Below are 26298 nucleotides of genomic sequence, written 5' to 3'. Positions count from 1 at the left end.
GTGTAGTTTTAAAGTGTTTTACATAGACTAAGAAAATTTTAAGCATAATCAAGTTAATTCTTTTTTATAGAATATTGAAACAGTGATATAAAGATATAAATTTAACAACTACTTTATACCCCGAAAGATTAATTTAATAATAAAAATTTAAAAACATAATAACCTTTTATACTATAATATTCGAATGGTTTAATTAAGTTTTAAATCATGATAATTATGAATATTTTTAATTAAGTCTTTTTTTTATTTATTGAGCATTCAAAAATTTTATATTTTTTAATCGGGTGTTTTCTGCTTGATCTACCCTTAGTTTAATGATATAACTATTATATTCTCTATCATTGTTTATTGTTTCAAGTATTAAAATACGTGAGATTTTATTGTTAATAAAAAATAATATTATAATTAAAAATTATGAGATTTTGTTGTGAATATAAATGATATCAAATGGAATAAAATGTGACTTTTGTTATTTTTATTGAAAACGTATTAGATAATAAGAATAATCTTACAGGTATAAAAATAATAAAAGTATAAGACATAACTATTATTTAACATGTTTTCAATTATAATAAAAATTATTTTTTGTTTTATAATATTATTTTATATTAATAATATAATTTTATATTCTTTTAATATATAAGTAAGTAAGATAACATAATTACACTCAAATCTCTTAAATAATGAAATTAAAATTACAAGAACTCAATTAATTTTTTTTGAATACTTAATAAATAACAAATATTTATTAAGAACTGAAAAAATATATAAATTTATTAAACATAATTAAACTTATTAAATTAATGTTTTACTTATTTTTAGTTTTTTAATGAATATTTTTAAACGAATTGCATAATATTTTGTATTTTCTTGATTGTTAAAATATAAATATTATCTTAAGTTCTTCTTTTCTTGCTTATATGCTGTAAAGAAAAATAAAACAAAAACTATTCAAACCCACTTTGTAGCTTATAAATACAATGTTATAAAACAAACAAAAAAATGTATAAAAAAAATACAAAATGATGTAATAATGCATGGTTACGTACTGTATAAATTAAAAATTATTATAATAGTATTTAGTATTTTTTAATATGATCAAGTCAAGCTTTATGATGTAATTAACAGTAATCATTTCGAAGTTTTTTATACATCGACAGTTATCTTTATGCATTAGCCCATTACATTTTACTCTTTTTTTTTCCTTTCTCTCTCTATCTCATTACTGTATTCTGTATTGTATAATTTTTGAGATAAATAAAATTATTTTGGACATGAAGTAAATGAACTTTGTTATTTAAGTAGGAAAACGTGTTTGCCACAACACAATCTATTCCTAAAAAAAACATCATTTAGGTACATATTTAATCATTAAAAAAATCAGAAATTACAGAAAGTCATTATCTGTTGATAATTACAAAAATGTGTCAGTAATCCTATTTTTTGGACAGGTTTTGGACGAGTAAAAATTTGTTCATAAAAACACAATCAATAATAGAGTATTAAGGAAGTATTCTAATATACTGACTGCTGCAATAACATCACCATTAGCGCCATTTGGACATTGATTTACGCTAGTGCAGGACGCGTTGGGCGTTACTAGTTTTCCACATTGTGTTTTTTCAGGAGAATGAAAATTATCGTTTAGTTAATTATTAGATCGAATTGAAAATTTAATATAGGGTACTAAACATAATTATTTACTTTGATAGTTTGAATATTCAATAATCATTTATATTTATACAGTAGAATAGGTTTTGTGCTGAGAATAACAAGAAGACATAATTTAGAGACTTTCGTTTGATTTAAGATGTGAAAGAGATTAATTTTTTGAGTGATAGGATAAAATCCATTAACAATAACTTTACAAAATAGTAAAATCACCGTAAGTTCATGTCTATAATGAATCCGATATATATATATATATATATATATATATATATATATATATATATATATATATATATATATATATATATATATATATATATATTTATTTATTTATTTCTAAATGCTTGATTGTTAGCGTAAGGTGAATTATAGTAATATGACTATTGAAATGCATTGCATTGTGATGCAACATGTATCATTTATATATGATATTTCTTTTTCAAATTAGCTTATCATTTTTATTGTTTCGTTGTTGTGTTATTTTAGCATAATCATTATTTATTGATGTGAACAGAAGACTATGCAATGCACATCTGAAAATTACACTCACAGGTCAAGTTGTACATGAATATAAGTGTAAGTAACATCTAATCTTTTAAATTAGATGAACAGAGACCAATATTTATTTTTGTCGCTGTTTGTTTGTGTTTTAAATTATCAAAACAACTTTAGGTTATTAAGATTATATTAACCATTTTGTTTCATAGTTGTATAATTTATTTTTAAGACACATTTAATTATTTTTATATTTTTTATAATTATTTAACTTTAATCTAATTGATATATTTTATTTGATAATTATACAATTATAATTTTTTTTCTTGATATTTAACATTCTTTTACTTTTGTAAAAAAATATTTAATTAATATTTATAAAAGTTAAGATGAAGGTGTATACAGGTTCTATAGATACCACGAGAATGTGACAAATTTTACACCCACCAAATATAAAAATAAAAATAAAATTATTTTGAAAATAAAAATAAAATAGTCAAGTATGTACCGGTCTCGCCTTTACCTTCTCTCTAAGAGTTAATAAAATGAATAATATATTAAAAATAAATAAGTTATATGATGTAAAACACTTACACATCATTTAAATAAATTATAATGAGCGTAAAAACACTTTATGGGAATGTCTCCTCCTCTACGACTCCGCATTTCAATTTCTTCTTTATATAAATCTTCGCATATAGAAATTACAACATTTTAAACTTTTGTAAAACAAATGTAGTGATTATATTTGACTTTAAGAGACATTAAATTTAACAAAATATAATAAACTATTGTTTATTTAATGTTGTATTCAATATATTATGATACATTATTTAAATTAAAGATATAAAAAGCTTTTTGAAATACGATATTCTTTGTTATCGTACATGGTTTACTATTTTCACAAATAATAAGTATTTTCAAATTTGGTATTCATTCTACACTAAAAAAGTATGATTTTAGAAGAAAGAGGTCAATACGAGAGAATGACTATCAGAAATAGAGAATTATTTTATTTGAATTTTAAAAGAAAAACTTGAATAAAAAAGTACGAGACTTATTATTCGAATATTTATATTTTCTCCATGATTAATGTTGTATTAAACCAGTGTTCAAATGACATTTTTTGTCAAACTTATACACAATCAACCTGGTGTGATTGCATAAACCATTACTTTAATCCATGTCTCTAAAAAGTATTATTGGAATTTCAACCTTACAAAAATGAGCTTGTGGTATTTATATCATTTAAAAATTGTTTTGATCCACTTCCCTTCAACTTCACTAATTCCCTTCATCTTATTAACATGAAAAACTTGAACTTAAAGTATTCTTTTTATTTTTATGGTATAATGGACGAGATGAAATTGTTGGTTCCATCAACTACTTCCAAAATTATGTTCAAATATTTCTTTAAAGAAGTGCAATTTGTCAAATTTGACAATGGTTTAGGGTAAAGAAAATTAACCAAATAAAAGATATAATTATCATCTATATCGATTAGGGGATCTTTTAGAAATTCAACAACATACTCACTATTTTAGTATGTCATTTGCATTGTCTTGATACATTTTTGTTTCAATCTCATGGTCTTTTATTAATTTTAACACTTTGCAAATCTAGAATAAGAGAAATTTACAACATCATTTATTATACATTGTTTGCAACTTTAGATATAGTGGTAAAATTTGTTTAAGATTCACTTCAATAATTAAAATCTTTCTTTAACATTATTTTTCTTATTCTTCAATGTCCCTTTATATTAATAATCTCTTGAACTCAAAATTTCTTTCATTATCCAAAAAACCCTTTATTAACTTTGTCTTAAGTGTCTCTCCTTCATTACGTGACTCTTCTCATATTCTCAAAGGTTACTATTATAATAACATTAAACCTTTGCTTATTACATCAGCTTTTTACCTAATGATTAAATCGATATTGGGCCTAAGACCACACAATCCCCTTTAGCTTTAGTCTAAAAAAATGTTATATATTTTCCAACCACTAATTCAATCGATCTTGGATCTACTACCACATAACTTCTTAGCCTTAGCCTAAAAGAGCGTAAGACTAAAATGTTGTATCTTTATCCTTTATCTATTATATGTTGACTTTTGTCTTTGTCTAATAGTGTATATTTTCTTATGTCACCTTTTTTTCTTTATAGGTGTCTTGATAGGTGGTTTTTCATCTTCTTTAGGTACATTGAAAAGTTGCCATTATTTCTTTTTAGGTGCCTTCAAAGGTCGTTAATATTTTTTCTAGTTCGCCAATATTTTGTAGTGTCTTGATAGGTCACTTTAGGTGTTTTGAAAAGTCACCCATATTTTTGTTTAGTGTCTTGAAAGATCACTAGATGCCTTGAAATGACATCTTAATTTTTGAGTTCCATGTCTTAAAATGTCACTAAGTGTCTTCAAAGATCATTTTAATTCTTGAGTTCAGTGCCTTGAAAGGTACTTTAATTTTTTTGGCTCGGTATCTTGAAAGGTTATCTTAATATATTAGTTTTTGAGGATCATTAATTCTTCTTAATGAACATATTGATAGAACATTCCGAAACAAGCTGGTTATCGATTTAAATTGATCTTTAAATTTGACTATAAAATCGAAATAAAAACCTCACATTTACATATATATATATATATATATATATATATATATATATATATATATATATATATATATATATATATATATATAAAAGTATTTTGCATTAGTTATTGAAATAATGTTACAATTTAAAATAAATAAATGAATATTTGTTAAGAAAGTAGTCTTAAAAGAAAACTTTAGTCTTGGATGTAATAACCCGATTGCTTAATCTTTTGTAATTTACCTCCAAATGGTTCTGAACCAAATTGGGTGAATCTCTGATATAATTTCATCCTTGTTGAGAATTGGTAATCAACAAATTCATGTTTTCCCACACATTCCAGTAACAATGAAGTTCAATGTAAGCCCTTGCAGCCCATTCAAAAAGTTAAAAACAAACAAATACAGTGGTTTGCACTTATTTTTGCTAAGACAAATCAATCACGCCATGCCAACACCGCAATTTCACTACCCAATTTGTGATATGCAGTCCACTCAGTGAATTTATACCCACCAGCAAATGAAAAGGTATTGTCAAACTTAAGAGACCAATCAAGAACCCAAAGTTAACATTAACTAGCTTTTTATATATATATATATATATATATATATATATATATATATATATATATATATATATAAACCTATATTCAAAATAGTTATTTTTGGGTGAAGATTTAAACGGGTTCTTGTCTGAAATTCTGCAAAGTGAAACTGTGCGCAAACGAAAACGAGAGTGCAAGAGATGGAACCTGCTACGGGAATTTCTACTGCGAACTCGGCGTAGTAGAAAACGGAGAACAAGGCAGAGACACCGGAAACGACGTAGGAGATGACAATGGCGGGTCCCATTTTTTTTTTGTTTTCCTCGTTCGCAATCATGGATATGCGAATTCCGTTTCGTTCTGCCATGAAGCTGGGAGCAGAAAAAATTTCTTCAAGATTCTCGTCGTCGATGACAAATCGGAGCTACACGAACACAGTCGCAGGTTGTGCAGACATCGCGCTTCCAAGGGCAACTGATCAATGCACTCTTTAAGATAAGACCATGATTGGCATCGCGGGGCTAGTTAGGTAATGGACGGTATATAGCATTTATTAATGAGTATTTGTCATTAATAAAGACTATGGACGATATAAAGAATGTGTTATTTGGTGAAACACTTAAGTATCTATTGTTCAAAACTGCCTCATTAAATCATGATTTTGAGTCACATTGATCTATCATGATCTTTGAGTGCCGATTTTGTTAGAATTTAAGTATACTTCTATAATTTTCTTTGACAAACATTTTATAAATAAATTTGTCATTTTTTCACAAATTTTTTGAATCTTTATATCATAATTTCTTTAAAAATCATGACTTAATTTTTTTTAGAAGAATATGTTTTGTTTTGTCACCTTTAATATTTTCTTTGTTCAATTGAGAAATACATGTACTATTGTTTTCATATATGACTGTTGATTTCATCTTTTTTCATGATAGATCACAATTTTATCGCATATATTAATTATAGACCTTAACCAAATATATTCATGACTTGTCTCATGTGATACTAAAATTTAAGCATGATTTGACAATGTAGCTGTTATGGTTTGTTTCACATATTGCTATGAAATTGTTGTGCCACTGCAAGTGAACAAATTTCTTATTTATGATCGACCGTGAGAATTTGATAAATAACTTGTATATGCAAGTAAAGTGTATTTTCATATTCTTCTCCTTAATTTTAAATGATTCCCGGTAGAGTTCAATAAAATTCAATAAGATGCTTTGACGTAGGACAAGTACGTCTTTACTATTATAACAATAAGATATATTTTCATCTAATTTGCCATAAATTTCACTTGTTTATTTTTCCTATTTTACCTTATTATTCCACTTTCATTGATAAAATTTTTCTTTGAATTTTTCTTCATGACCATATCCATGAACATGAACACAAAAATATGAATAAGACATTGTTGCATTCACTTATAGATATGGAACATAATCAATTGGAGAAATCTCATGACTTTTCGTCAATATATCATTATTTTATGCGGTCACAAAAAGTCTTGAAATTAATTTAGAATATTTGTAAAAAAAAAATACTTTACTTTTTCTTTAATAGTATCACCTAGACTCATTGTATCTAACTATATGTTAACATTTTGTACGGTTAAAAATATTTTGATCACCTCATAAAAAAATATTAATAATAATAATTTTTTATATATAAAATTATAAAATTAATAAAATAATATTAATTTATAATAAATAATGTAACCATGTGAAAAAATTCTATAATTCGGTCGATATGTATAAAAATAGAGATGTTCTGTAGTTTCATTATCAAATGTTGTGTTGCCTACAAAAACTTCCTACGTCCAAATCTTTCATCTCCAAAACAAAAGAAGCACTGATCTGCAACTCGGCTACTCCATCTTCTTCAATCCGCAAACAAAGAAGAAACGATCCAGAATACGTAATTGAACTGGGGCTTTGATTCCTCGTAACTCTTCTACGTCGTACGAGGTAGGTGCTTACTTCCACTTGATTTTATTGATGACGTCCAAGTGTTCGATGAAATGCCTATCTGAGAGGAATTTATGTTTTTCCATTGCAGGCTGGATGGAGGGTATGAGAAAGATGGCGCGGTACGGTTTCGTGTTCTCCGGTAACCCTCCGAGGTTTTACGGCACGAAAGTGGACCTGAGAAAGCTCCGGCCGATGATTCTGAAGAGAATCGATAATCGGGCACAGAGTTACCCGGTTCGCGCAATGGTTCCGGTTGCAAACGAGGTTCTCCAAGCCAGGAATGTTCTCATCCATGGCGTTTCTACACTCCTTAACTTCCTTCCTCTCATGGCTTGCAAGTGAGTTAATTATCCTTTTTCTTTTGGAGCGGGTTTTAAATGCATTTTTATTTACATTTGATGCACATTTTTTTTCAGTATAATTTTGATATGTAAAGATAGTAGTCGACTTGAGCATGTCACCTCTCCTAAAGCGTACCTATGATCTGCAACAAAACAAAATGATCTCAAATGACTTTTAAAGTGTTTTTGCGAGATACAGGATTTGATGTCAACATTTGATAACACTTTAAAAAGCCTTTACACTATTAGTGTATTTTAAATAAATTCCTTTTTTTATTTAGTGCTAATATTAGTAAATTGTTTCCACTTTGTTGGTCTATATTAGAGTTTAATTTGAATTTGAGTGTCACAAACAGGACCAAAAACATCAGAACATTAAGCAGTTTCTTTGGTTCTTTAATGCGATTATGGTTATTTTTTAATTTGGCACTTATGCGTTATTGTAACTCCATGACTTTACTTTCTTATAATGACAAAAGCGAGGTGAATGAATTTAAAAACTATTGAATACTTGTAGGGATAAAGTTGAAAGCTTTTGTCCTATAAATATGATATTGAAAATGGATGTTAACAACAGGAGCAATGCAACTCAATTTTATTTTAGTTCTAGTATTCGGGATTGTTGCTCTAAATTTGATGTGGGTGCTTTTGCATTAGGCAGCTTCTTCTGCACTGACATGTCATCCAATAAATTTGTAATCTTGTTCATACAATCATTGGTTAACACAGGACTTGTTTTGATCTTCCTCTTTTTTTGTTGGTTTAAATATCCATCAAAATAGTAAAAAATGACGGAACAAAAGGCCGAGGTTTTCTTGGTAAAAGAACTGAAGTTTCACAACATTAGCTCGCTAAAATATATGTGAGTAAACAAACAATTGTATTTTTTCTGGTCGTTATAAATGATAAATGCTGTTAGTAATGACGTGTTGGTTGTTTCTTGTTTTTCTAAATATTTTGTACATTTGTATCCTTATCTTAGATTATTCATTGACAGATTTTGTCCAGAGATATATATCGGTGAACAGGGACATTTAATTCAGACCTGCTGGGGTTACAAGCATCGTGCCAAAAACCGGGTTCATGAGTGGATCAAAGGGGGTTTGAATGATATACTTGTCCCTGTTGAATCATTTCACCTGAAATACATGTTCCAAAGTGTTATTAGGCACAATGAAAGGTTTGACTTTGATCGCATTCCTGCTGTTGTTGAGCTGTGCTGGCAAGCAGGGGCTGATCTCCAGGATGAGAATCTTAATTCAAGTAGCTCGAACTCGGAGGCTGCCAGTGAAAGTGTGTCTGTAAACGAGAATTTGTCCCCAGAGGATCTTGCCTCTATAGCTAATAACACATTAACTGCTTGGGAGGCTCTTAGGTCTGGGGTGGAGAAGTTGTTGTTGGTTTATCCAGTAAAAGTTTGTAAATATTGTTCTGAGGTTCATGTTGGGCCATCTGGTCATAAAGCTAGGCTCTGTGGGGTTTTCACGTATGAGAGCTGGAAAGGAGCCCACTTTTGGGTGAAAGCTAATGTGGATAACTTAGTACCCCCAAAGATTGTGTGGAGACGAAGGCCTCATGATCCTCCTGTACTTGTGAATGAAAGGAAAGAATTTTATGGGCGTGCTCCAGCTGTATTGGATCTGTGCTCAAAAGCTGGTGCCATTGTGCCTAAAAAGTATAATTGTATGATGAAGTTGCAAGGTTTGTCTGGTCCTGCCAATAATAGGTTTTTTGGGATCACTACAGAACCAAACTTTTGAAAGCAACAGTAAGTTGAATTGTAGGTCTAGTCGGAGGCAGGCCCTAGGTCAGGGACAGTTTAGAGCGAAATTTGACATGTCATTACTCCCAGCTGCAATTTTTTTGCACAATTTAGGTTGTCTAACATATCTGATTATGGATCCATCCATGTGCCTCTTATCTTGCTGTAATCTTCTGTTGCATGCAGCAAGCTAGAAATTTGGTTCCTATATCTCGTGTCTCCCAAAATATTTCTGCAGTGAAAATCAAAACCTCTACATATATGACTTATTGGACCCGCTCCTCAGGTTGGAAGCAAAAGGTATTTTCATGTCCTACTTATTCAAAGATCCCAGTTATTTTTCTCGTTTGACTGATTTTTTCCTTTTAGTAATCATAAGTCCATAATTATTCATCCGGGAAATATTACATTGTTGTAAATGTTTGTAATATGTACATTGCTGTAAAATTGGAAAGGGCTTCGTTACAGTAAAATTTCTGATTTCTCGAGATATCAAAAGGAAGAATTGCTTTCTTTACAGAATCGTTTATTTCCTGTTTACTATCAACTGTCTGCCAGTTTAGTTATAATTTATGACTCCTGATTGAAATAATATCGTTGGGTTCCTCGAGAGTTGGAACCTAACCTGAAAAACATGTACAAGTTTTTATTTACGAATAAGTTGCTTGAATTTTAAATGAAAGTGTTTCAGTTTGCTGAAAGAAATCTGTGACTTTGTGTTGGGGTAAAAATTAACTTGTTGAGACGTTTTTTTAAACAAAATGCAGTCATCTAAGGACAAAGTTGACAAACTTTGCATGTGGTGCGACCTAAATGATGACAACAAACTTAAATTGAAGCATTGACGATAGAAGGGTCTGGGTTCATTTCATTTGTGAGATATATTCCAATATATCATAGTTCCAGATTGGAAGACCATAAACTTATATAATAGATAATATTTTAAATGAAATTATTTTAACAATGTTAATGAATTTAAAGTTGAAACATTAGTCCCGCTTTTTTTATCTTCAGTTGGAGGTTTGCTGCCATATATTCAAACATTCCATGTTCTTGATTGAGATCTTCCCTCTTAGTCCACCAAAAAGGGCCACAAAACCACCAAATATAAAAACAGCTAATATCTTAAATATGATAACCTAAAAAATGTCAATAGATTTGAAAGGTGGAATATTAACCCTAGATAGACTATAAGCGAATGGAAAAAATTGTTAATGCTTTTTTACCATGCCATTCTTATATTCTACTTTATTTGCTTTTAACATAAAGTAATTTTAGCATATCAAATGTATCAATAAAATTGATTACTTCAGTTAATTTTGTTCAAAAACATTATTATGTACCAAATTTCTTCTCATTATTAATTACTTTTAAAATTATCTTGTTATTCATTAATAAAAAACACACCTACTCATAATAAATATAATATTTTATAAAAATTATAAAATGCTTTTTAAGATTGACAATTAACTTCTTCTAACATTTGTCTCGTATTAAGGATCAAAAGGAGTCTGTGTTTTTGCATTTCAAAAATAATTTGATTATGTAGTTTGGATTACACAACTCATTTAGCCGAGATTTATCCCACCATTCAATTCCTTTTAATCAGTTGCCATTTGCCAGTTTTTATCGTGCACTGATGCTTACAATTCTGATATTGGCTGGTAACAAGTTTAATGCAGGTAAAAAAGAAAATAAACTTCATAGTATCTCATCTACCTCACTATTAAATGCTTGATGCATGTTATTTTGGAAGAATATTGATAAACAAAGATGAACTCAAGAGATCGACAAAACGTGAATGAGAATTCTGAAAAAACAAAAAAAAATACTAATGTTTCATATTGTTATTGTTATTAAAGTTTCATCTCGGCCAAATATTGTGTTAAATCTAACTATTTTATCTTCATATTTATTCTTAATTACAGTGGTTGCATCTGAACATACCAGAAAAGAAATTATTTTGTCTCCATTCTGATTTTCTTTATTTTGTCCTCATAAAGATATTTTAGGAGAAGAGAAGCCTAAATTGCGAAAAATGGTAGCAGTCACTTAAGATTGGCCACTTCTTTATACTCTTAAGATTTTCATTCTATCTAACAATGTAAACATGAAATTCATCCACAGAAGAAGCAAAGTTAGGGAAACACTCAACGGCTCTGTTCATTTGATTATGAATATTTTTAGTGTATATAAATCCTGAATCACCAGCATTGCGTCATTTTGTACTCAGCTGAATGGAAGAGATTCCCACAAAATTACGTGATTATCTTTCATTTAAGCAATTTTAATGACCTTCCTATGATGTTTTTTCTTTGAATATTATGCTTCCCAAGTTATATCTATTGCACTTAACAAAGTATGGCAAACAAGTGAGTATATATAACATCAATATATGACAGATTCTTTCAGAAAGACATAGCAAGCAAACAAAGTAAAACAAAAACTGCATAGAGTCACAGAATGTTGTCTCCCCTTTTAACTCTAGATGTAACAAACAATAATGTAAAGAAATGTTTCAACACTGTATAGTTATTATACGTATACCTAGAATTAAGCTCATGCATAGCCACTAGTGCTAACTGTTCCCTTAAACACATAGAGACAGTCTCCATTTTCAACTCCATGCCACCTGAGGCTACAACTATCACGCATAATCCTCTGTCTGTGTATAAACAAATAGTCATCAGAAGGAAGAATCTTTCTGCTTATCAGTAACTGCTTCAACTCATTCACTGTGTTTGCATCTCTCATCTCCAATGGAATGGTGGCTGCATTAAGCAAACTAGAAGAAGTTTGCACAACCAAGCTTAACTTCCTTGTGGGGGGTTCATCTCTTGATCGATTCATGGTCTTGAGGAACACAACAATCTCACAAAATTCACCAATGCCATATTCACTTAAGGTTCTAAAATCTTCATCAAGTTCAGTCCCTGAAAAGTAAAGTGTCATTCTTTTGATGGGGGTGCTATCAATGATGTGAATTTTTTCCTTCAAGCTACGAACAGTGTCTGTTCTGTCCACCTCAATGCTGAGCTTTTTAGCTGAAAATTTGACTGTGATTTGCATTTTGTTAGGGTGTGGCTCTGCTGGTTTGATGGTGAGGTCAATTTTTGTACCTTCAGTGACTATTGGATAATCATCCATGTCCAATCCATCAACCAGTTCCCACCCAGTAACTGAGAGGACTTGTGAAGCCACTGGAACCCCATGAAGTTGCTCTATTTTCCTCTTGATTGCTACAACTGTTTCTTGGGCACCAACTTCGATGAAAAATTGGTTTCCTCTTGTGACAATAGCAACCCTCATTGTGGAGCCTGATGTTTTTTGGGGGAAACAAAAGCAGAAACTTAGAACAGTTTTAATTTGCACAAACAGTACCTACAATGTGTCAGTAACAAACTATGAGGACAATCAAAATGATTGGTTAGGCTCATGAGATTCTGCAACCAAAAGGGTGTAATTTGTTAAAAACATGTTAAAGATATGAGCTTTCCACAACTTTACTGAATGTGGGGCTTAAGCTCAATTCACGCAAAAACTCTACTTCTCTATATTCTCAGGGCTATCTTTGAAAACTGCATTCTCGGAAATTGACCAGTCACTGTTTGTAACCAACAAGATATTGAAAAAAAACATAATTGGAAGAACTTTTAGATTGAACTTATCTATCTTGGATGACAATGGAGATCTATTTGATGCAACCAACAATCTTTGGAGTTGAACAATAAAGAACCTTATTCAATAGAAAATTATAAGGAGTTTTACCATTGAATAATTTAGGGTCCTATCTATCAAGAACACAACAATATTCAAACATTCTCCGTCAAAGATAATAAGAGTTTTGAGTTAGAAGTATAATATTCTTGCTAATTAAAGGCTTCAAGTCTTGAACTTCTTCCTAACTAGATTTCAAATTAGTAAAATGCTGGGTAACATATAGCAAACCTTGCCAATAATAAACCAAGTTCTTTCTATGAAACACCCTCATATTACTTCATGCACCATCTGTTATAATAAAATAATGACAACAACCTTTCAAAATCATTTTATTTTTCTTTCAGAAAATATATACCATCTAAAATATAATAAGGTTTTCATAAGCACTCCAAAAAAATTGATTTATAAATTAAGAATATAAAATAAATTTTCACAAATCTCACATATTTTCTTTCTCTTTTATGCTTCACCAATCCACTATTTTTGTTTCTTTTTTTTTTCTTAATTTTTGGGTCATTTTGTTTTTATGTGCGATTAATATTTACATTTGTGAAAAAAAAAACATTTTGGAATAGATTTTAAACCTTAGGAATATTGTTCTATAATGATAAATTTATTATGAATCTTTTACTACAATAGGGGTATACTTATTCTATTCATTCATTCTACTAACAATGGAACGTATATTTGTTTTTGTCTGGGATTCTAAGAAATGAATTATCAATATAAAATATCTAACCCTATAAAACTTTAAATTTCAGTATTTACTGATTTTTCTTTTTATATATATCGACTAATTTTCTCATTTATACTTAATATATGAGTTAAGAACTAACCACATTGCTTTAGCATATGCCTTCAAAAAACTGTAATTGTGACTTGAGTTAATCTTTTTTAGACTATCAGATAGAGAAACAGTGGTTTTGATGCCTCATTTTGATTCCCCATTGAAAAATGAGAAAAAGAAAATAAAATAAACTGCAAAGTGAATACTTATACAACATATATATCAGACAGCAATATTATTGGCTAACAAAAAAAAAACAATATAATAGAATTAATTTAACTAATTATAAACTAAAAACATTAAAAAATGATTCAAGAGTTTTCATATAACATAGATAAGAACAATACAAAATAAGTACAAAATGTGTGTTACATACAAGTGCAGTGAGTGATGGCGGCGCGAATCCAATAGCAGCAACAACTTTAATCTGCAGCTACTTGTATGATATTAAAGTAATAAACAAATATATATATATATATATATATATATATATATATATATATATATATGTATAAAGAATGGATTACATCGACTCAAAATTATATTTAAAACACTACACCTAGTGTAGAATTAGAAAAAATATCGTATATACTCTTTAGGAGATGGTAGAAAAATAGGATATACACGTATAATTAGAGGAAAAAAAAAGTGTCACTATAATTTACTCTTATATAAATTAATTACTTAATCCTTTTATGTATTATTTTACATAATACAAATATTAATTAATGAAAACACAAAAATGTAATTAATGAAATTATTAAATATAATTAATTTAGTACTATTAATAAATATCGTGTTTAGTTAATATAGTATATTTATTAATTAATGGATAGAATATAAATTTATTAAACATGTAAGTTTTTATTTGAACACATAAAATAATGTCTTGTTATTAAATAAAACAACTATTAATTACAGATAACACACATTTTCATTGGTACTGTCTGAACTCCCGATTTTGTCATAAAATTTTCGTATAGATCAGATGAATATATATATATATATATATATATATATATATATATATATATATATATATATATGGATAATATTTGGTTTTTCAATTTAAATATGGAAATGTATATATTTGTTCCTCTTCATCTCTATCATAAATTACTAAAATATCTCTAATATATTAGTAATCTAAAAATATGTATTAACTTTTTTTGGTTAGATTCGTATCTCATTTCTAGACATTTATTTGATCATTATTACTTCTCTACATAATTATTTTACAGTTATCAAATTTTATTTAATATTTTTGTTAAATATTTATGTAATTATAATTTTTTATTAATATTTGATATTAAAAAAGTATATATACTTTTTGACAATTCAATAGTTAATAATATTATGTTTTCTTAACTGTAATTTTTATTTTTTATAAAAAAATTACTTAATTTATAACCGTAAAAGAAAAGATACAGGCACATATACAAGTATACTTATTTTAATAATTACACGTATATTTATTCTCCAATGAGAGTGAAAATAAAATAAAAGTTTCATATCTATTAAATATGGAGATATGGATGTAGATACACTTTCATTTCAAAGATAAGAAATTTGATATCCACACCTCCCAACCTGATTCTCATCCTAATTACAAGTTTATAAATGTGTTTATCTTAGTCTAAATTTGTCTTTATGAGTCTACTAAATTTGTATATGTCTACTCATAATTTCAACTTTAAACCACAAACTTAAAAGAATTATGTACTAATTCATTCACACATTCAATAGAATTAAGTTTAATAACATTTCTCGAACTATTATAATTTTTCTTTTTCAATTTTAATATAGTCATTTTTTTAAAATTGACAGTAATAATGTAAAAGTAATGACACGACATAAATATATATTTGTTAAATTTAATATATTTATTAAACTTTATTTATATATATATATATATATATATATATATATATATTTCAATTTATTTATCGCATACCTCTGTTCACAAAGTAACATCTCATTCTAACTTTTAAAACTAATCAAATAGAATGGTTTATCGTAATATTTAAAAATAAGTAATCAAGTGTATAAAGTATATACAGTCTTAGGACTATTAAATATATAATTTATACATACAATCTAAAACCAACAAAACACCAATTGAAGACTAACCACTATTACAAATTTGTGAAACCTTCCACTATTCTAGATGATGGCTTCTCGTCCTTCTCCTTTAGATGTGTTTCTAAACTTGCATCTGCTCCACCGAATAAGTGATCATCGTAGAAGAAAGAGACAAACAACACAAGCATAAAAAGGGTAAGCTAGTATACAAACAAATTATCCTAAACAATTAACGCATATTAAATATTACTAATCATAGCTTACACACGAGAATACATATATACACGCAAACAATTAACATTAACTGAATTATCCAGATACATGTCCTTAATATAGAATTCAGTGGAGGTGTGCACCTGTGATGGTTCCTAGACTCTATAGAGTTCATAGTTCAAGGGATTATCACTCAACCACACAAGGTAAATCTCCTTCACACCTAGAACTAAAGAACAAGTTCAAAGACTACGACCTCATGCTACTCTCATCACATAACTCATTCTACTTGATTTGAATGTGAATGATTATTAGGATACCTCCTTCTAGACATCTCATATATCAAGCCATACAGTGGTGAAACTTGACCAAAAATTTTAGGGGGGCCAAATTATATTTGTTATATATAAATTATTATTTTTAATTAAAAAAATTAATTTTTTACATAATTTTTTATTAAAAATAAGCACTCATGACAATATAATCTAAACAATATAACAATAATATATATGAAAGAGTAACATAAAGTTTATCATCAACAATAATATATAAAAAAAAAAACAAAAGTTACTTTTAGTCAAAATGGTTCTCCAACTTTTAAAACCTATAAAAAAAACATTCAAAAAGTTAAAACATGTTAATGACGATCAACTTATTGCAAATTAGAATTCAATGAAAATAAACTCAATTACATGTAAGAATGAAAACATCTGAGTCAAGTCCTCCGCTTGGTTTTTTACTAAAAAGATAGCACGGTAAACAATACATAGCATCTTTTAATGGCGATCATCTTTACCAGACAACGGATAATTTTCTAGATGCATTTGATATGGACCAATTTTAGATAAGCCCTTCGTACCTCATCAATTTGATTTGGTGGGTATTGCCAGATTTGAAGACGTTTCTTCGGATCACGTTCTAAAGTATTTTCAAATTCATTATATGTAACTTTAGGAACCTTAGAGAGTTGTTTTTCGTTTTTTTCAATATTTGGATTATCATGAAGTTTCTCAATTTTAGATGACGTAGATGCATTTTTTTCATCTTCATCACAAGTCTTCCTCTTGAAAAAAGAATCAATTCTTTTACTCTTTATCATAATTTTTCTAATATAAATTTGTCAATTCTTTTACAAAAAAAATAAAATTATGAATACCCCAAATTAAATCTTAAAAGCAAGACTCAATATTTTAAGAAAACTAATAACTTCTAAATGATTAGCTTCCCTGACCTTAGAGTAGATTCCTAATTTTTCTATTATTCCCTTACACAACTTCAAAGCCTAAAATAGTTTTATCTACACAAAGAGTTTGATCAACAATTAAAGCATGATTTTATGATCTATAACAGATAGAGATATGCCTAGGACATAGAAAAGCCATATACAAGAGGAAAACAAATTGCTTTAAAAAAAGAAGGGAAAAAATGAACTTACTCAAAAGAAGAAATTGTTCAGTCCAAAATGTTTATTAACTCTTCAATTTTGTTGTAGTGCAATTTGATTTTGAAAATAATAAGGAAATGATGGTGAAAATTGAGATGGAAATAAAATGAGAGAAAAAGATGGAAGCACGGAAGAGAAAAACTAAATAAAAAAAATATAAGAAATTATAATAGAAAAAAAACATGATTTTTAAATTTAAGAAAAATAATTCAAACTAAATTAATGTAAATAAGGTAATAATATATAAATAAATTAGTAATATATAAATATTTTTTTAAATATATAAAAAATAAAATAAAATAAAAATCAATTAATATAAATAAAATAATAATATATAAATATTATTTTTTAAATAAATAAAAAAAGGAAAAAAATGGTTGGGGGAGTCGTGGCTCCCCTTTGTCCTAACTTTGTTCCGTCCCTGAAGCCATACACTAATAATATGAATTTCCCTTGAATCTCTTTAAACCTAATCATACATGCTCACAAGAGTATATTCTCTTTAGTTTATCATAACAAAAACCATAAACATGCTTCACATCAACCACATAACATAAAAAAGAAAACAATGAAAAATAGACAAAATAGGACATTTGGCGCTTAACGCCATTTGCCTCCCAAAAGCTGACGCTCAACACTAGCATGCCATCGCTCAACTCCTTGGAGCCAAAATGCTCCTAAACCTACAGTGGTCACTGGCGCTCAACGCCACCTAGACAACGCTCAATGGCAATCAACTTGTAAAATGTGGTGCTTAATGGTGAAACCTGCCGCTCAACACCATATCAGATATCAACACATGCATTTTGTGGGTTTTGGGCAATCTGGACCTGTTTCATAGTTCAAATTGGTAATCCTCTTTTAGGTATTGGTCCATAACAATTTTTAAATCATAGTAGTTGGTACCAATTTGATCAATGACTTAGATTTTCACTTTTCTCCAATTATCACAAGGTCAAACAAACAAACATTCACAATTGATCAAGCAATTCAAATATTAAAATCATTCATACTAACAAAAATAATCACCAATCTCAATCAATCATAGATATGCAAAATAACCATTGCTATCAAACTCACGCACATAGATAATAACTAGCTTTTCTTACCTAACCAAGCAACTCACAAGACCCAAACAACTCTAAGAACTCCAAACTATCTTAAACTCCACAAGATGCTCTATCTACACATAAAAATATCACAAGAATGATTAGGACCTATCATTATGATTACTGATAAGCATAAATTCATATTGATAATTAGAAAGACACATCTAAGTGGACGAAGGCTCACATGCAAAAAAACAAAACTAAACCAAGAAAAATGACTGAAATTCAACTTATGCGGACGAAGAAACTGATTGATCTAAATTGAAGAGCTCACTGCGAAAATCACTCATATGGTCTCAGATCTTCAATCAAGCGAATAAAAGATGAGAACCCTTAGAGAGAAGTCAGAGAACTCCAAAAAATTGATTTCTAGATAACTAATATGTTTTAAAATAATGAAACTCGTTTATACCAATTCTATTTATACTAAACCTTCTAGTATTAAAATAATCGATTCTCATTATTTTTAAATCAATATTACTTTTAAAATGCCATTCTCTAAGAATTTATGGACAATATCTTACTTATTTCTTTAATTAAATTATCTTTGATTTTAACCATTTATTTAAAATAAAAAATCTTGTTTTTAATTATTAATACTCATAAAACATGTTTAAGTAAGATTTTAAAGGTCTTAAAGTGTATAATAACTTAAAAGTCACTATACTTGATGTTGAAACAAATGTTAATCTTATTTTTAAGAAATATTATTCAAACTATGTAAAATTTACAAAGAATAGCACAGAAAATTAAAAGAAAAAAAATAAATGTAATTTATTCCAATTTATGGTGGACTAAAGGGAGAGGGTACATAAAGGTATGAGAATGATGCGAATGACCTTACACCTTACTTACTGCCACTCTGTCCTTTAATCTCCATTCACTTGTCCTTAACTTCATGTCAAGAGATGCCACCCATTTCTTCTTTACCATGTAACTTATTTCATTTGTTTCTATGTTTTTGTCCTATATAATAATAACGTAACATGCTCCACTTCAAACCAATCTATTTCATGGCCAACACACACTACACAAAAAAAAGAGAGTCCTGTTTATCATAATAATAATTATTAATTATTATTATTAAAATGGCTCATGCATGCTCAATCAATAATAAAAATATATAGCAAGAATTGGAAAAGTTGACTGCTCGAAAAGTTTACTAATCTTGTTGAAAATAAGTAATAATCGTTTAAGCATTTACAAGATATATATAATGATTAATTTAGATATCAATTTCAAAAACAAAAAGTTATTGATTACTAAAATAGTTATTATTATAAATAAAAATTTATAATTAATCACTAAATTAATCAGTAATTAATTAGAGATCAATTTAGAAACTAAATTATTTTGGTAGCTAACTTAGGTAACTAATTTTAGTGATTAATTTTCTTTGGTAGTCAAAAGTATGGTAACTAATTTTAAAGACCAATTTAGTAATCAATTATAATTTTTTATTCGTAATAATAACTATTTTAGTAATTAATAATTTTTTACTTTGTAAATTAGTATTAAAATTGGTCACTATAATAATTAACAACTTTTGTTCAATAAAATTAGTTACTAAAAAATCATTTTCTTATAGTGATAATAACATTTTACGCTGTCTGTACAGCGGTAAAATCATTAGGAATTACTATAACATTGCATTCCTTTGTATTTCCAAGATGCTTCATTGCTAGGAATGTAGTGAATACAAAAGTTGTGCTTCTAAGAACAACAAGAAGCGGGTGTTTATTGTCCGACATATTTCAGAAATGGAGTTCTTAGACATGTAATGTTACTTGAGGAAATTTCTGAAGCTAACACTTTTTGGTTTCATCCATTCCTAATAATGAAATCTTATTTGGCACTTCACAACGTATTATTCAAGCTCCCTTTCTAAATCTTATATCATATTGCTTAGCTTCAATTTCAGATAAAAATACTAATCATTTTAGTTACTTATCATATTTTACTTTCGATTAAAGTTTATTCCTGTGGGACTAATCTTCAAATGAAATTTTGAATATTGAACTTTTAGCGTGCACCCCTCACTCATTCAGTCATCACAAAGCTCACAAATTTCAATCAATCTTATAAAAATTAATTTTTATACTAAATCAGAACATTATTAATGGAGTGGTGTCGAAGTTTCCTATGGAAACTTCTTCTTATGATGATTTTTCCCAGAAAAAAATAGATGTAAAAAATTACATTATTCGAAGTTCTAATATTATCTGTCTATGTTGGAGGAGATTCCACTATGCTCCGATTGTTACATCCAACATTTTTGCTGGCAAAGGTAACCCTTGTACACTTTACAGCCAAAATCAGTTTATGCAAGTAACCACAAAATATTAGACTTGTGTGACAAAAGATATATAGATTTTGATTTATAATTGATGAGTTTAAAATATGAAATGGAATAAAGAGATAAAGAGTGAACTAAACTAAAACATGATTTATTCTGTACTTTAAGCTAACTTTTCCTTAAGTGTTTGTTGTTGGACACCAAAGAATAAGTTTTATCTCATTTCTTTGTAAAATATTCTAAGCAAGTCTATACATGTTTTTTATTATATTATTATTATTATTATTATTTCTTTTGTGGTATTTTTATTTTTTTATCAAATAATTTTAATATTCACTCATAGCAAGGAAGACGTAAAATATTAATATGTCAAATAAGGAAATTTTATTTATTTAATTGAATGTTTTAATATATTTAGTCATAACAGTAAAATAATAATTTAATATAAGATATTTTCATTAGAATATGCTAGTATAACATATAAAATTAAGTTTTAAATTATAAAATAAAAATCATTATTTTTATTTTAAAATTATTTGTTTACAACAGTCAAACAAATTATTAGAAAGACGGTAGATCTTTTAAAAGCATTACATTGAATTAAAATTATAAAAAAGTCTTATGAAACAGTAAAATTTACAAAAAATTAAATTAAGACTTTATAAAATTACTCTCAAAATATTCCAAATAATTATCTTCTTATAAATATATACATGTTTTTCTTTAAATATTTATTAACTTTAAAATTGATTTTTTTTAAGAAAGTCATAAAATGATTGAGATATGATTATTTAAGTACAACAGGTCTATATAAAGTGCATTCCATTGAAGACAGGCCTTGAAACTAGTGTCTTTTTTTAACCTTAAATTGGATAGAATGCTTATTCGCAGTTTCAATGATTGGTTGAATTGGATATTTGTGAATTTTGCAGAAAATATGCCATAAATTTAAAGCTGCTTTGATTAATTAATAATTAAAAAATATCCATCCTATTTGCTATAATAAATTCATTGATTGTTAGTAACAACTGTTTTTGCTTTTGCCTATTGGCACCTAGCCAATGACAAAGAATGATGCCAATAATAACTCTTAACACTTTCTAATTGGATTATTTCATACTCTCTCTAATCACTTCACCTAATCTCCTTATGAAACTAAAAATAAAATTCATGTATACACCATTTACTCAATTCATCAATAAATTAATTCATTTAATTTGTCCATTATATAATAATAATAATAGTAACGAGTTAAAATTTTATTTATATATTTTACTAATTCTTATTTATATATTTATTTACATATTAAAATTTTAGGAATTTTTTATATAATATATATATATATATATATATATATCTATTATTTTGTTTACATTTATATTTTCAAAGTTGAAAATGATCATTTTTAATTTCAATTACTTAACTACTTATTTATAAATAAAAAGTTAGATACACTCATACATAGTAGTCAACAAGTGTTATTTAAAAAAAGTATAAAAAATTATAGAATAAACATGTTAGAATGATGTTTTGTCCTGTATTATTAAGAGCGTATCTTTCTTCTAATATTTGTTAATAATAAAATTAGAAACTATTAAAATAAAATTACATGGCCATGCTTAAATAAATTTTTAACTTGTAAAATAAATTTTTCTTGATGCTTCACAAGAAAATTTAACTGGTAAAAAGTGTAGCGAAATATGCTTCTCAATCTCCCAAATGAAAGTTTTAAAAACTTAACTTATGCAACTAAAAATATTCAGTAAAATTAGTTAAAGATTGATAAATGTAAAATAAAATGTTTATCTATTTTGTATTTTATTAATTTCAAATTATAATAAAATCTTATAAAGATCAATGTTTTACTAAAAATTAAAATAATAGTTAGAAAATATAAAAAAATACACTAAAAAAATAATAGAATTACCTCCGGTCTAAATTTGTAACTAATAACAAAATTATGTATGTAAATCAAAATTATTAACATAAAAGTGAAGGATATTTTTGTCAACAGAAAAACATTCATAGCAATTATCGACCGTTAAAATCCTTCCATAATTAGCAATGTAAAATAATTTATAAATAAATATATGTTGCTTCAGAACATTATTAATTGTCAATAAATATAGTGATTCAATTCTTTTTCCACGTTTTTCTATCATTATCTATGTTTTTCTCTTATTCTTATCTATCTCAATTAATTTATGAAAATTATGATATTATAGAAAATTTGACACTCATTATTTACTTATGTGCTTTAAAAAATTTAATTATTTACAAATTTTATCGATAAATTAAAAAACATAATTTCTAAATAGATATATTAATAAATTTTAAAAAAATTAAGTACTAGATAATTTATCAATCAGTTATAAAAAAATTAATTACCAACAAATTTTATCAATAATTTTTAAAAAAATTAATTTTCAAAAAAAAGAAATATAAAGTTGTAATTAAACAAGTAAAATAATCTTAGATAATACTTCATTGTGAAGGTATAACTAAACAAATTAGAGGTTAGTTGTTTGATATATTATACAAACACTTAGTTGACCCCTTAGAGAAAATATAGATTATGAAAGTGTTAGGAAAAATTATTTGATGTTTCAGAAATTGACAGTTCATTTATTTAGGAATAAATAAATTGTCTGAATCTGTATATACTTCCAAATATTTACATGAATCGAAAGGATAACTTTTGAATATAATATTTGAGCACAACACCACACAACTGCTGCCGACACCACTCAATATAATTATTCACATCAAAAACAATAAGACAAACTTCAATTCTCCCAAGAATGCAAAAAAAAAAACAATTATTCCTCTCTTATTGATTATTGCAGATTAAATACTTTTAGAAATAAGAGAAAAAAATAGTGAAATTATAATTATTATTGAATCGAATTAGATTCAAAAATTATATCTTAAAATGATATTACAGATATTTAAAATCTAGAATAATTAAGTTTATTATTTATCATCGGTTATAATATATTATTTGAATTCAATTTATATAAAAAAATTGACATTAGTTTTAATAAAAAACTTTTAGACATCAGATAACTTTATTTTTTAGTGAGAAAGATTGCTTTATTTCATCTGAGTAATTTTTTTTTCTTGATTGCTTGAGAAAAGATTTACAAGTGACATTTGATATTAATTTACAATAAATCAATTAATATAACAAACTATAACATCAATTTTAACTTAAAAATTTTAAGTAATAAATTTATGAATTTTTACTTTTATAAATTTTTCATTTTCATTTAATATAAAATTCAAACTTATATTTGTATTCCTAACCATAGTTAACTAACTTCATAAAACAAAAGACCTTAAATAAACCTAGCATATTATACTAGTTTTAACAGATTAGAAGCTAATATGGATCTCAAATTAAAACCCTGGAGTATCATACTTGTTTTAATCAGATCACAAGCTATTATCGACCAACAACTCATTGAAAACCGTGGCTTAACGAATTAATCTTTGTTTTTCTTCAATTTTCATATTTTTTTATCCACCAAAGACCTGCCATTAATTTATAAGGAAATACCGAAAACGTGGTTGATAAAAAAAGTTTGCATGATTAGGGGTTTTCTAGGTTTTACTTTTCAACAAAGCATCCTGGGTTCGATGTGCACATGAGTTGGAATCTGCTTTTAAATTAACTAACAAACTTGCTTTATGCAAAGTGGGACACAAAATGACATGAAACGGGCCCACTACACTAAGATTAAGTGCAGTTATTTCCATCAAATTCACTTCAACTTAAATGCATTCATCTCTTCATTTTTCACACCCATTTTAAATTTGACCAAGTCAAGATTAACACATCAATCTATGCAACTTTCGTTAGCCATCATGATTATGTTCCATATCCTCCATTCAAGTCTAGTTACATAAAGTTGTTCGGATCTAAGTCCGTTTTGAAGTTTAGAGTTTTGTTATAATTTTAAAATTAAAAGGTGAATATTTAAAGTGATTTTTACTTCGATTTTTAAGTTATGTAAAATGATTGAAAGAGGTAATTTTTAATTTGTTGGGTTATATATATTTTTTATATGGTTTATAAACATTAGTACTAGACATATAAAACATTTAACATCACTTTAATCTCAAAATTTTAAAATAATAGTGTTATGGGTTTTTATTCTTTTATAGTGTTTAACTTTGTGTATTTTATCCGATGTGTGACTTTGACTGACACTTGAATCGTTCCTAACATGATTTGGGTGACAAAAATGATAATGCTGATATTTAACTTCACCTACACTTGCCGTGAGGTAACAGCAATCTCAAGTTCGTAATATTATTAACTGGGAAATGTGAATTAAACGAATGTTTCTACTTTACTGTACAAAAAGAAGAACTGAAAACCAGTTCATTTCACTGGTTTATTGTTACTCTACCAAAAGTAGCATGTGGGAACCACTCTGACCTTTCTATACACCAAAGGATTTACCAAAAATTTCTGTCTCTATCTTTGTATAATTACGTATTTAAAGTATGTTTATGATCATACTGAGATTTAGATCAAATCAACTTTTTTTCCTACTAATTACTATATAATTCACATGCACGTCATGGCTCATAGGTGGCAGCAGGTAGCCATCGTTAATTTAATTGAACAATGGCTGGCTCAGAACAACTAAAGTAATGAACCAATAGTACACTGTAGCAGGTAAGTTTATTGTTTATTCTAAATTTCCTCTCTAAGATTACATTAAAATTGGAATTACGAGATATTCGGCAAATACTTGATAATATATATGTTAAGCCATCACATACTGTTAAATGTATTTACTCTAAAGATTTGACTATTTTATTATGAACAAGGTAAATTTCTATTATGTAAAAACATTTTGTACAAATTAATCTCGCGTTTAATATGACATCAGTGTATATAAAAGCAGATTAAAGCAATGTATATATGGTTCAAAGAGGAAGAATTGGTATGGCATCCTAAGCTTTGAATAACGTATCAACATTCACTATCTTTTAAATTATTAACTAAAATCATTTGACGTGTGCTGAAGTATTCAGAAATTCAACTATGAGAACTTGCTATGTTTGTCCTATAAGGGTGCATCCAACTAATCATTATTTTATTATATACAAGATGCAATTATTACATGCAAATGGATAGTAAAGTGCATGTAGCATCACCTTATGGCACATGTTAGTTAGCTGCATGGACCATCTCTATGATTTGTCATATTTCTTGCAGCCTAACCTCAAGGACTATAAATCACTGGC

The 26298-nt window shown here is 27.3% G+C and overlaps 2 protein-coding genes across 2 annotated transcripts; one reads left to right on the top strand and one right to left on the bottom strand.

Annotated features, from left to right (window-relative positions):
* Positions 1-7078: 7078 nt before the first annotated feature.
* APO4 (APO RNA-binding protein (DUF794)) lies at positions 7079-9902 on the top strand. The gene is made up of 3 exons (XM_028071122.2): positions 7079-7279; positions 7371-7620; positions 8621-9902. Exons 2-3 carry the CDS (start codon positions 7376-7378, stop codon positions 9381-9383), a joined length of 1008 nt encoding a protein of 335 aa, XP_027926923.1. The 5' UTR covers positions 7079-7279; positions 7371-7375; the 3' UTR covers positions 9384-9902.
* Positions 9903-11788: 1886 nt separating this feature from the next.
* On the bottom strand, positions 11789-13186 carry LOC114184729 (Ubiquitin-like superfamily protein). Its single transcript, XM_028072040.2, has one exon. The coding sequence runs from the start codon at positions 12692-12694 to the stop codon at positions 11945-11947; it is 750 nt and encodes a 249-aa protein (XP_027927841.1). The 5' UTR covers positions 12695-13186; the 3' UTR covers positions 11789-11944.
* Between the last annotated feature and the right edge of the window lie 13112 nt (positions 13187-26298).

Source organism: Vigna unguiculata, chromosome 5 (genome assembly GCF_037176805.1).
Source record: "Vigna unguiculata cultivar grain cowpea cultivar isolate G323 ecotype 2 chromosome 5, ASM3717680v1, whole genome shotgun sequence".
Taxonomy (NCBI): Eukaryota; Viridiplantae; Streptophyta; class Magnoliopsida; order Fabales; family Fabaceae; genus Vigna; species Vigna unguiculata.
This window is presented reverse-complemented; position numbering and strand designations above follow the sequence as displayed.